Below are 13,699 nucleotides of genomic sequence, written 5' to 3'. Positions count from 1 at the left end.
GCGATACACAGCCACCCTGGCAGTAGCAAAAGTTGCAGCTCGAGCAGAGGGCGAGAGGATACGATACAATCGAACAAAGGACACTGCTGTCTACTTTCGGGGGCTGTCCACTGCCAGTCTGCCAACTAATGAGCTTCCATGAATCGACATGAATTGGAGCCGCGGGTTGGGCCGCCGCCTCTCCAGCTAGTTTCAAAATTAATTGCCACCAGTTTTCGCGTTGACCCGGCTAAAAGCACTGTTCGCTCAGTGGCTTAGGCTTCGCCCGGCTGGGAAATTTTTGCCGTAGCCGATGTTGCGCCGTTCAATTAACTTGTGCGACAATCCAATCAAAAGTGTATTAAAGGTCCGTTTACAGACCCGCCGCCATTCCCGATCCTGGATGCGGCCGCCAGGCCATTTTGCAGAGCCAGCCGCTGTCGATAACAGCAATTACATAAATGTTTTAATGGCATCAGTTTGGAGGTGGACGCGTCTGAGCTGTCGCCGGGCCTATTGCAATGCAAAAAACCCAGCCGCCCCGGTCGGCTAACCGAATGTGACTTAATGGTGCCCACTGAAACAGCTGCAGCTCAATGGAAAATGGGCCCTCCGAAGGGAGTCCGCAATTAAGGCATAAATTTGCATTATCACCCATAGAACGTGGTGGAAAATAGGGCATGGCGATGATTGTAGGCGGGGCTCAGAGGAGTTATTATCCCGGAAACTATTCACACATCTGCAAGGGCCCCTTATCACCGAGCCAACTGGGCTCCATAGCAAGAGGCCAATTCGCATTCCCAGGCAACGCAACAACGTCCTTTGACTAATTTATTTAGCTACTTGTAATATTTAATAAAAACGTCTCAATTGGTCCTAGAGGCAGGACAATATACACAATCGCTCTCGGTGAGGCTGCACAGTGGTTCCACAGCAATAAAACTCAAGTTGTATACTATAAATTTGTATTATTTATATTTCATTTTTAAATGGGTTAAATATATTTATAACTATATTCATGAGAAAAAACAAATTTAAACAAAAAAGAAAGCTAACTTCGGCACACCGATTTTAATATCCTTTAAATTACATATTAATTATTTATTTTTAAAGTCACAGCTTTACTTTATCGTTCGTTTTTTGTTTAATTTCCTTATCGTTCCAATGGTAGTTATATGATATAGTCAAAGGTTTTCAAAAAATTAAAACCGAAATTCTGAAATATTACATACATACAAGAATACAAGATATATGAAAATATGCTTAAAAACAACGAAGTTATAATTTTTCCGATTGTTTCTATGGCAGCTATATGATATAGTCGGCCGTTCCGACATCCATAAAAGAGAGAATAGTCAGAAGACTACATATGTATGTATATTCAAAGGTAGAATCGGACAGGAGGATAGAATGATCGACTCGGCTGTTGATGCTGATCAAGAATATATAAACTTAATATGGTCGTAACCGTCTATTCTGTTGCAAACTGACTAAAATTATAATACTCTGCAACGGTATAAAAATGTCTTAATGTTGGCCTATGACAATTCCATTATGTTAACAAAAAGTTTATGCTGTATAAGAATCTAGGTATCTATTTTGAATTGAATTTTAATATAATTATTAAAAGTCAAAAAAAGTATTACGTTTTATATACAATTAAACATTTTGCTGATAAATTTATGTTATACTACAAATTATTATTATTATATATTATTATTACAAATGTTATATGATTATAATTAACATTGGCAATTTAAGTTTATATTTCTTAAAGGTTTCTCTTTATTGAAGGATTATATAATATATTTTTTTTATTAAGTTCCCTGTTCTGTCTTATGTTAAAATTGATTAAAGAAATGTAATTTAACAGTACTGCAGTCATATGAATAGTAAAATGTTGCTAGAAATATGTTGCGCAACTCTGAAATAATGCCAAATGCTGCTAGTAACTTGTTTAGCAATACCCATTGGGTGATGCCTCTCGATATTGTAGAAGTCCTACATACTTAGAAACTTTGAATTAAGTCCCATGTTTGTCAAATTAAAACTTTAACCCAAAATTTCATATTCCAGCTCAGTTACCGTTTTATACCCTTTTATGCCATAACCGTACCTTTAACTGATTTAAAACCTATATAAGAGGTGTTTTTGGTTGATATCATAAATCGACTCATTCTAAAAAGTATATGAACCACTGTGCGTCTCAATTCGGGCAATCAGAATTTTTTACATGGTTCTGTCGTATAAAACACGTGCCTGGCTGCCCCAAACACGAACTACATAAATAAGGGAAAGCGAAAGACGAGGCCTCCGTCCCGTTCCTCCGGCGCACATACGACTGAATCTGGGCGAAAACTTTTCCAATTTTCCCCTTTTTATCGTAAATTACGCACAATTCAATATTTGGCCTTTTTACTGGCTGCTTTGTCTCTGCAGCGTCTGCCTTTTTTCTGCCTGACTTGCTGCGGGGAGTTCAAGGGTGGCTTAAGGATGGGGCTAGCTGGGCTTTCTTCTGCCTTTGTCTTTTCTGTTTTGCTATTTTTTGTGTGTCTCCTTATCGTAAATAAGAAATCTCATACGTGCGTGGGATACAGCTGACTTCGGGCCCCTCCCCGCACTCATTTGCTTTATGAATAAAGCAAAAGTTAGTTTTTCTTCTGCCCCAGAACGGGTAGAGACCTACCTAATCGAAATTGCCTATGGCTCGGAAGTGTAATGATTGTTTTTCCATGCGGGGTAATTTATTTAGCATTATTTCCAAAGTTTTTTCAGGCATAAATCGATTACGGAGAAAGTGTTTTCTATTAGTATGTAGGTCCAAGTAGAGTCTGTGTGCGACTTCAATTAATAGAAAAACCTTTGTATGCTGTCCAAGGAAAATTTGTGTGAAGAAGTTTTGGAATGTTCGAACGAATTCTATATCTCTGCGTGGTTATGGCGAGCCCTTTCTATACAATTTCCTTCTTAAAAAAACTCAACCACCGAGGAGGGAGGCCCAGGACCAGGACCAGACACAGACAAATAGGCCGCCGGTGCGCGCCGTTGCTCCCAGCCGAATCGTATGCAACGGGTTTGTGTCAAAATTTTTATGCCGTGCATGGCACGCAAACGTGTGCAAAAAAGAAAACCACTAGAGAGGAGTGAATAGTCAAACGTAGAGCCGAAACTACGGAGGAACAACAATGACAGGGGTAGTAAATTGAAAGACCGAAGACACGGAATTGGTTGGCCAAGTGGTGGGGGAGCGGAGTTGGCAGTAGACGACCAAACTGATTCAATTAAATCAGTCCAATTGAAGCGGCTGGCGAAATGTGTGGGGAACGTGTGCCCGGAATATTTAAGCTGCCACAAAGGCCATCCAGGAGGCGACGCACTTACTGCAGGCCCAAATCGGAGGGAGAGTCCCTGTTTAAATTACGGCTTAAAGCCAGCCCCAGATCGAGGTTCCGGTCGGGCAAAACTTCATCATTATCGCGGGCGACTCTGGCGGCCAAATGTTGCCCGCCGAAAAAGTTGTCGCATCGCATTTTGTACAAATAACTGAGCATTTTGTTTGCGCCACACTTGCGCGCACATTTTTTAATGTCCCGACACTTTTTGCCGCATGTTCGCAACAGAGTCAGCGAACCAAGCGGCCAACAGCAGTAGCAGCCATTCGAGCCGCCACCGGTCTGGCTCCGGATCCCGTGACTTTTGTCGCGTATCGTATTAATATCTCAATTTATAGCAATTTATAACAAGAAGGGAAGCTAACTTCGGCACACCGAAGTTTGTATACCCTTGCAGATTGGTTTTGATGTTTATATTATAAATTTAAATGCTGAAAACACTCACAAAACAGAGTTTCATTACATTTTACTTTTACTTATTATGTTTACAGTTTGACAGTTAAGGTTTTACATTCCCAGCTTTACATTTTCTCCACTTTTACAGATCGTTTATATGACAGCTATATGATATAGTTGTCCGATTTTCATAAAAATTTTACCAAAATTCTGAAATAATAAAAGAAGCTTATATCTAAAAGTAGATAAGAATATGTTGAAAAACAACAAAGTTATAATTTTTTTCCTATTCTTTTTCCGATCGTTCCTATGGCAGCTATAAGATATAGTCGTCCGATTTTCATAAAATTTTTACCAAAATTCTGTAATAATATAAAATGGCTATATCTCAAAAATGATGCAAAAATATTGAAAAACAGCCAAGTTATAATTTTTTTTCTAAAAATTTATCGAACATTTGTATGGGAGCTATATGATATAGTCGTCCGATCCGGCCCGTTCCGACATATATAGCAGTGAGAGTATATAGAAGACTCTATGCAAAGTTTCATTCAGATAGCTTTAAAACTGAGGGACTAGTTTGCGTAGAAACAGACAGACGGACAGACGGACAGACGGACAGACGGACAGATGGACAGACGGACAGACGGACATGGCTAGATCGACTCGGCTGTTGATGCTGATCAAGAATATATATACTTTATAGGGTCGGAAACGTCTCCTTCACTGCGTTGCAAACTTCTGACTGAAATTATAATACCCTGCAAGGGTATAAAAATATGAAAAACGCTCAAATGGGTGGAAAAGTCTGTGGCATTGTGGGGGCCATCGGGAAATAAAATTTAAATGTACCTTTTTTGTATCCGATGTCCCCGACCACCACATTTTGAATCCGCCTACATTTGCATGGCCGCCAGTTGCGCCTAACGAAGCCCCCGGGGGAATGCAACTGGAAGCTCTCTCCTGTGCTCCCCGTTTAAATGAGGATTGTGCCGGGCGACTTTAAAGCAGATTCCCGTGCAAATCCCCGTAGTGCCCAACTGGGACCGCTCTCCACTTTGTCAGGACCCACTGTGCGCCATCCCCGGAAGGGAAAACTTTCAGCTCCCGGGCTCTGGGCTCTGTGTGAAAATCACTCAAAATTGTGTTTAACTAAGCGTAAAAATTATAAGCAAATTAATTTGCACAAATCACAACAACAGCAGCGGCTCGAATACGGCACCAACAATAGTGGCCGGGCTTGCAGCCAAAAAGTTTTATGAAACAATCAGGCGAAGGCTGCTCTTCGAGGGTGTGGGATGGGTTCTCAGTTCTGGGTTCGGGTCTGGTTCCATTGGCATCCTGCATATCCCGTCCTGAGCCCGGCCCGAAGCAACTGGGGCGGCATCCAGAGGCAACCAAATGAAACTCTGGGGCGGAGTGGGAATAACCGACAATTTATCTGCATAAAAGCGCAGTGTGCAACTTTGACGTGGGTGTCTGTCTTGATGGGGATTGATGGGCGTGGGCTCGAAAAAACTTTGCAGCTTCGACTGTGGGATCTAGCGCTACGGTCGGGCTTTTCAGATAGCAGGATATTAAAAATTGAACCGGAGTATTTCAATAGAATTATTCTGCTTTCAGTTATTTCGGTAATTTCTTCTGCAATCGAAACTAAGAATGAAACAAATTTCAAACACCTTTTTAGGGAAAAGTTTACAAATCATCGCCATTATTAATTTGCATATAACAAAGGGCGCTGCCTGGAGACGAACCCATTTTGCTCCTGAAAAGGGTCGATCGACTATGAGCTGGGGGAGTCTTGGGCCATTTTTAATTGACTTCAAGGGGGAATTATTTAGAGAAATGCCTTCCGTTCGCAAGTTGTTATTGTTGGTTTTCCATTTAGAAAAATCAACAATAAAACGCTACAAACTCGAGTCACATGTGGCCAGAGTTTTGAACGCCCAAGGCGCAGGCAACGGCATCCGAAATTTCCCTCGACTTGGCAGCGGCCTCATTAGAAGATTCGGAGGAAAGCGCCGCAGGCGGAGGCGGAAGCATCGCCCATTTGCATTTTGTAAATTGTTGCCAACACGGGCCTGAAATATTTGACAGGGCAGGCATGGCCCGGCCCCAAACACTGTTCGTTGCCATTGTCTGCGTTTAATTATGGGTGTAAATAAATGTCTATCATTTCGGGTTGCGTGGTCCAGGGGACTCCCCCTGCCTTGAGTAATGTGAAGGGCTTTAATGAGCTATTGACATTGTTGGCTGGTCGGGCGGGTGGTGACTGTGGAAGGTTGAAAATCACAGAGAAAGAAAAGTATACAATTTCATTTTATTTCTTATCAAAAAAAAAAATATTAAATCTGTTGCAAAATATTTATTATTTATGTATTTATTATACTGAATTATACAATTATTTAGTTTGATTAAATTACTATAACTAAGAACCAAAATGTTTATTTTAAATCTGAATTAGTTTCCATGCTAAATGACATTTTTCAATGCGTTCCACGGAGGTCTAGAGTCCTCCCTTAGAGTTCACATAGCTCACCAACTAATCAAGTCTTGGATATATGTTTCAAAGCCTGTTTGGGAATCGATTAATCTGGTTCTCTTAAGGGCCTGGCTCATTTCACTTACTCTGGGGTGCACTCGGCTGGGGGCCGGGTCAACGTCAACCCCCTCATTAACGCCCCAATAATTAAACTCAATTAATGGCCGAATGACCAGTCAACTGGCACAGCGAGAACACATCAAAGACAACGGGGAAATGCAGCGACCTTTGCTCCCCCGGTTCCCCACAAACCGGACGGCAAGGAAAACATCTCTCTGGGGCCACCCGCTAACAACTTCATTTGTCTCTGTTAAGACGGGTCCTGGCTTAGCAACCAAAACTCCTGACAAACTCCTTTTCACCCTGATACTTCCCAAGAAGCCTCGAGGGGCCGGGGAATCGCACCAAACCACACGCTGTGTTGTCCTTATCTTGACAGCAAACATTTACAAAAGAAAAACACCGTGGGGCTGGGCGGGGGCAACTCGAACACGTCTTTATCGCAGCCAAACAACGCATTTTCCAATTTTCTTTTCGGGTTGCTTCCTCCACTGTCGTCTTCGGTTTGGCTTTTAAATACTCGGGAGGTAGATTAATCATTGCCCTGACTCCGTCCCCGTCCTATGCGCCCCAACTCCGATTACCTGCTCGCTCCGGGAGCAACTTCCCCCAAATCCAATTATAATTGCGCTTATCAAAAATAAGTTTTCGATACTTGTTGGCCTGACTTCTGTCGGAGAGAGCTCGCAGAGAGACTGTGTCTGTACCAATTTCGCCAATATGGCAATTTAATCCACACAATCAGTTTAAGGCATCGCCATTTATCTTTCGACCGGCAGAGGGGAGGACGACCTGTACTACTTTCCCCCGACTTGTGGTTACCAATCGGGGATTTCTTTCCTCGGCATCGCTGTCAATTACCTCAAGTTTAATTGAAGGTGAAATTGTGTCAGAGCGGAAGAGAAAAAGTTGATGTGGTCAACCGTTTCGGGGTAAGAGTTCCGCACAAAGTTATCCCAATGAAGGATAATATTACTTATGCTAGATCCGGGGGTGGATTAGTGATGGAGAAAATAAGCAGCTTGGAACAAATGTGAAGCCGTATTATAAGCCTGAAATAATCAAAGCATTGAAACTCCTTCAGCTGTTTTTTAAAAAAAGCTGGATAATTTCTTCATTTTGAAAGAATATATCTTTAAAAGTTTACATATTTAAAGTGTTACACTATGTATATCAAAAAAGAACTTAAGAAAGTGAGCGGACACAGGCATATTTATATTTTAAATTAATGACTTATATTAATACATTGATTTATATTACACTTAAACTAAGAAGCCAAGTAAAAAGCTAGCATTTAAATTAAAATATATAATATTATAAATATTATGACGTGTTATTTTTATATTCTGAATTTTAAATTGTGGCGCGCGTCTGATAATTTTTATGGGACTTGGCAATTGATTCCACAACCTGACACAATATACTACAAAGCTTGCTAGAATATTTCTTACATTTTATACGGTTGGTTGTTTGAGATGTTAAAAACTCCATTTTGTTTCGAATGATATCATAATTTACTAGATAATTAAAACGTAAACTACATTAGAATGGGCATAACTTAATTGTTGTTTTTGTGCTCCGCGATATTGTGAAAACTGTCAATTTTGGACACATACCCTATTGTGTTTTATTTTATTTGGTGTGGTGGTTTATCGCCATAACATTGTGTTTCATTAAATTAAAATTTAATGTTACAATTTTGCTTTTTACAGAGTCTTAGCCGAGATTTTCTACTGTAGTATTTCTATGTATGTACGTAGTACATTTTGGTAATTTTATGATTTTCAAAATTAAATAAGTTCAAGGAAAAAATAGGGCTCAAAACCTTAATTTGAACATATTGAGTTTGTTTACCATCTCTGCATTCATTTGCAATATTTAGAAATCCATATATTCTGATTGCAGGTTATCAATCTGCACATATGCAACCTCATTTCCCTGGAGTTTAATAGATTTTCGATAAGACTTCTTAATTAAATTTTCAGTTTATTGATATCTGCATTCTTGGCGGTTAAAAGTCAACTTGGTCCAAATATCATTTTTATCAGGTATTGGACCCATGGAAATCCTGGCTTAATTACATCCGCATTCTATTTGAGTCAATGGGCGCCTGGCACTTTCCATTTCATTTAAGGACAAAATAATAAATTCTCTCTTAAAATTCATTTCATTAAACACTCCCGTGAGCTACTACCCCCAGACCAGGACAAGGACAAAGGCGGGCCGCAGCGAGAAAGTCTTTTGTTTATACTCGAGTTCCGGTCCCCCGCCCTGCCGCCCTCGGCCCGTAGCCGAACTCGGGCAAATTAAGCAAGCTGACAATTTTCTCTCTCTAAACTGTTCAACAACTTAATGAGCCTGCATAACTTTGCGACAACAGCGCAGGGGGAATGCGAGGTGGAGGGGGAGCCACGGCCCAGGACACAGAAGCCGAGAGCCAGGAGCCGGAAAACCAAAAGCTAAGGCCCTTCCCCCGACTTCGGGCGGGCGACAGATAAAAAAACACGTTAACTTGGCCGGAGGCAGCTCGCTTGGCGAACGGTGGCAAAAGTCATTATTCACTGTACTAGCGACAATCTCACTCCGCGCTTCTCCCAGCCCGCAACGCCTGCTAAAAAATAATCAACTTTTACGCGACTGTCACCCACCCTGGCCTGCTCCACGGCGGCAAGTTCCTCGCAAAGTTTGGTGCCGGGCGTGGAGACAACATCCGTATTGCCTCGGGGCCCACGTTGCATATGGCGAATAGCTGTGTTCTGTTCTGGCCAAGGCCCAGTCAGGCTCCCCTTACAAATGTCGCATTAATGAAGTGATTTTGCTATGAGAGCATTTCACTTTTCAGATTGCCCCTCAGCCTTAGGCCGAGATGCAACCGTGTCACGATCGAAAGCTTCGGGACTTGGAGAGTCTATAGAATAAGAAAGTGTTTAATTAGAGGTAAGTTAAATTGCGAAAATAAACTTTTAAAATGACACAAAATATTTAGAAGACTCAATACTTAAAAAATAATCAAAGGTTCAGTTCCAACTCGTGCAGCCCGTGTCACGCTCCCATCTCAGAGTCCAGCTCTCATTAACTTCCGCTTGAAGCTCGAGGTGGGCGCGGAACCCACTCCCCTCCACTCACTGTTTGTTTCTTTATGCAAATGTTTTTCTTGTTATTATTTCGTGGCCGTGATTCCCGCTGTCGCTGCTGCTGTTTGTTGCTTTGGCTTTGCTCTCGGTTTTATAGGAAAACACGCAAAGCAAACAAAGTTTGCTCCGCTCGGTGTTTTCTTACATGGGAATTTTCCCTTCGGTCTGTTTGTACATATTTTAATTACGCGTCTCTGATTGGGAAGCATTTTGCGGCGGGAGCGTTGACATCCTGCGACTTCGCCGCACAGCTGTCGTCATCTGAGAGGCAATTTTTCGGTTACCCCCAATGGTTGGCATTGGGGAGGATGTGGCTTCGAGGGCGGGCTGAGAGGATGCGGAAGTGTGTGCTCGGTGGGCATCGGATTTTTAGGATACATTTTTCTGAGTGCGCCCAGACGGAATGCTGGGGAATTAGCATTGCTGATTGCCCATCCTGGCCAGAAAGCTGGCCTCCAAAGTGGCACAGTGGTCGCAACGACGTAATGCATAAATTGTGCCGAACTTTGCCATTCATATGAGGTAATAAAAACCAGCCAAGCAGGGCCCCACGCCCACACACACTCGAGAAAATAAGTGCGGATAACAATCGCATAAAAATGTGCTACAGTTTCGCATTGAGTCGAATCTCATATTTCGCCAACTGCTGGCGGATGAAGAGCCCGGCAACATGTTGACTTGACATTCTGAAGTTTCCAGGCAATTGACACCCTTTTCCAGTTTCGCTGCTCAACCCTCCTTGTCGAACTGGGTCTCCGCTTCATAAGGGTAATTTCAATAAATCGGGGAGGACCGCCCCCATCGGCACGGAGAATATTTCTTTTTGCATAACACACAAAACTTGATTACATTTCTCCGCGTTTGAATGATGGCAGTCCTTTCGGGGGAGGGTGGACAATGTTGCGCCAAAGTCAAACTCCAATCAATAAATCGATGGGCCAGGGCCATCAGCATAAATTTTGCAGTGCCAGACAATTAACAATCGACCTGCAATCATCATTAACAATGGCCCATAATCCACTCAGCGCAAGGCAAATTGCCTGTTTAAATTGTAAATATAAATTTGGATGGCATTAAATGCTATTAAGCCCGCAAATTTATTGTTGTGGCCAGTGACGAACCCTTTGGCCGTCGAATCGCAGCTATCCCAGCAGCTTGATGCCGATAATTGTGTGTGCTTAATTAAATTTTCATGCAGGTGCCATAAATGATTTTCGCCCTGGCGTCTAATTAGATTTACATTTTTACGACCACCTGCATTTACTCCACTGCGCAGCCTCTTAATTGTTTTGCCTAAGGACGTAATTATGTCCGAATCGGATTTGCAAACAAATACTTTAATTCATTTCGACGGAATGCCAATACATAACTAGGAAATTAGAGAGGTCAGTCTGGTCCTTCCCAGGAGTGAACCCTTCCGGGTGTGGGAAGCTTCTTAGCTTTGTCATTGCTTTTTCCCTGATCCTCTTGATCGGAGTCCAGCTCGGCATCATTGGCCGCCTCAGTTGCCTTCTCCTTGACCGGCTCTGGCTTTTGCTCCTGCATCAAGTCGACGAGCGGCTTCAGCTGTCCCCGAGGATCCCTCATGTAGTAATAGTTGGCGAAGAGACTCTGCGACGGACCCCGGGGTATATCGGGGGCCGGCTGGGTGCGTGGAGAGATAGTGTCTGCGAAGCGGTGCGCTGTGTTGTGAGTTCGGCCCAGAAAGAAATCGCGAACGCGGCTTAGGAACCCAGCCACGTCCCGGTGCTGGATCTTGGGTGGCATCTCTGGGTTTTCTTCTTTTATTTTTTCGTTTGTAGGTCGATGGAGCACTTTGAATTTTAGACAGGCCTGAGTGATTACAATGTCGACTGACACTTAGCTGCCCCCACCCACATCCCGGCAATCCCTTCCGCAGTTTCCACACGACTCGGCGCAACAGTTGCCGCGCCGGATGAGTCAATTCAATAAGCGTCAATCTCTGCACGCTCGCAGCTGTCAATCAGCCTGGCAACGAAATCTGCCATCGATGAATTTCAATTATGGCCGCATGAGGGAAACAAAGCTACTGACAACTTGACCAGAAACGTAACAATCCTCCAGGCCAAGTAGACAGTGCAAAATCTACTTTGGAATTAATAAAAACACTTCAATTTCCGATGCCGACGCGAGGGCTGCGATCCCAGATCGACCTCCCCCAACGACTGGGCAGTGACAGGAGCACGCGTCGGGCTTTACTGTACTTAGAGTGGTACAGCACGTTTGGCTGACAGCCTGACAGCCGGAGCAGCTCATGGCCGGATGCCTGCCCCGGAACACGGGCTGGAGATGTTAATCACGGATGCAGATCCTTGGAACTCCGCTCACATTTCATCAGATAAGCAGCTTGTCGAGATTTACGAAATCGAGCTGATTATGTCTTTGTGAGGCAGAGACTCCTTCAACGCGTGTCAAAGGGTGCTCTGCTGATGTGTTTACCTTTTGGCTTTCAGAAGGAAATCGGGAAAATGGGGGTAGTTACTCCGGTTGCATAACGTTTTTGGCTATGGGAAATGCATGAATAGGCTCGACTGCTCTCCCAATTTGATTATAATTTACGGCGCACGTTGAAAATGTTCGCGATAAGCTAAATATCAGGTTAACATTTATATGGCCTAGCACATCCGGGAAAATTGATTTTCGAATGTGTGAGAAAAAAATCTTGGTTCTCGAATGGAGCATGAAGTATATACTGATTAGTTTGGCAAAAGAATACTAATAATGTTTGTACAAGTTTTTCTTTCTTACTTTTGTAAGGGGGCATTTCAAGAAGTTAAGCTAAAAGAGTTTTAAATACTAATGATACGAAATGTATTTAAAAAGTTATCAAACTTTTTTATAAGGTCATAGTACAGATTGAAATGCGAAGACTCAAACACGTCACATCTTTCTAATTGATATATTCTTACGTGCTCTGCTGAAAAGCTGCATCAAGGAGGGTTGTTACTGACGTGATTTACCCAATTTATGTTTCTTTTTTTTTTTTGTATTTTTGGGGAGACAAATGGGCTGGAGAAAACCTTTAAAGTGACATTCGATGCTCTGCAAGCCAAATCGGGGTGGTTCGGCGGGGGTGCTTTGTGCGGTCGCTGGGAGCTCGACTTCTGATTGAACTAATTGACACATGTGAGGCAAAGCCAGCCAAAATATCGGTTTGGGACTTGGTAACTCGAGCCAAGGTTAGACATGAGGTGGCAAGCTCCCTGAACTCTCTCTCTCTCTCTCTCTTCGTCGGGCTCTATCGCAGACTCCTTGTCCGTCTAGTTGTTGTAATGCGATATGTCAACAATATCCTAAGGTCGCTGGAAACTTTAAAAGAAGGCGAACGGCACTGATGGCGGTGCCGGGGGCGAAAGTAAAAGTAGCGAAGGTCAACATCATCAAAATGTCTGTCTGGGCCCGGGACAGACATCTGAAGGAGCAGACTCCCGGCCAGCAGCACTCACATGTGCCAAGGATCCGCTGGTGTCCTGCGTGTGTCCTGTGCGCGTCTCCGGGCCTCGTGTAGTGAAAATGATAATGTTAAAGTTTTACAACTTAAGTCGTCAAAGTCAAACACACTCCAGGGAAATTACAAACACATTCGAGACAAGAATGTGAAGCACAAAAGTCGTTGGCCGTCGGACGAGGGGAAGGATCTAGGGCAGGGCGTTGGGTCAAGATGTGAGGGTGGGCCCAGAAGTTTCGGAACGCCATGATGAAATATACGCATTTCGCACAATCTCCAACTTTACCTGCTCAAATCTTAAGCTCACTATCCCTTGTTGTTTGCCTCCGCAGCTTTTACAGGGCTTCGGGGTAGAATTAGTGGCAGGCATCGCCTCCCCTCACCGCCGGCTCACCTCCGCCATTAGCATAAATAAACGCTTCTAAGTACGCCCCATAAAGGTGTAAATGCCCTGGTATTATTAGCCAAAGGCGAGCCCAGGGACCGAGAGACAGGACAGGCCAAGCGGGAGTCCGGGGTAAGCCAAACCGCTGGAAGCGCTTCGGAGACTTTTGCTAGCGCTAAAATTTTATAGCCGCCAACACACATAAAATTTGCTCTCCAAGTATTTCATAAAATTTTGTTGCAGCGGACTCCGACTTTGACGCAGAACGGTTTTCTCGGTGCTGAACTGATGGGTAGAAATGAAATTTTATTAAATGACTGTCAAGTTCTTCGCTACTTAACT

The 13,699-nt window shown here is 43.2% G+C and overlaps 2 protein-coding genes and 1 long non-coding RNA gene across 10 annotated transcripts in view; 1 reads left to right on the top strand and 2 right to left on the bottom strand.

Annotated features, from left to right (window-relative positions):
* Ten-m (teneurin transmembrane protein Ten-m) overlaps nt 1–13,699 on the top strand; it is a 347,516-nt gene that overhangs the window by 375 nt on the left and 333,442 nt on the right. The gene's annotated exons all lie outside the window — the stretch shown is intronic.
* LOC138928320 (uncharacterized) overlaps nt 1–13,699 on the bottom strand; it is a 151,213-nt gene that overhangs the window by 86,601 nt on the left and 50,913 nt on the right. The gene's annotated exons all lie outside the window — the stretch shown is intronic.
* Nucleotides 10,820–11,364, bottom strand: ND-B14.5AL (NADH dehydrogenase (ubiquinone) B14.5 A subunit-like). Its single transcript, XM_017181988.3, has one exon. The coding sequence runs from the start codon at nt 11,268–11,270 to the stop codon at nt 10,890–10,892; it is 381 nt and encodes a 126-aa protein (XP_017037477.1). The 5' UTR covers nt 11,271–11,364; the 3' UTR covers nt 10,820–10,889.

The sequence above is a fragment of the Drosophila kikkawai genome, chromosome 3L (assembly GCF_030179895.1).
Source record: "Drosophila kikkawai strain 14028-0561.14 chromosome 3L, DkikHiC1v2, whole genome shotgun sequence".
In the NCBI taxonomy this organism is placed as follows: domain Eukaryota; kingdom Metazoa; phylum Arthropoda; class Insecta; order Diptera; family Drosophilidae; genus Drosophila; species Drosophila kikkawai.
The sequence above is the reverse complement of the archived record's forward strand: the minus strand, read 5'-3'. Positions and strand labels throughout refer to the sequence as shown.

Excerpts from the sequence above, each read along its gene's own strand:
- ND-B14.5AL (XM_017181988.3), bottom strand. The coding sequence starts at position 11,270 with ATGCCACCCAAGATCCAGCACCGGGACGTGGCTGGGTTCCTAAGCCGC.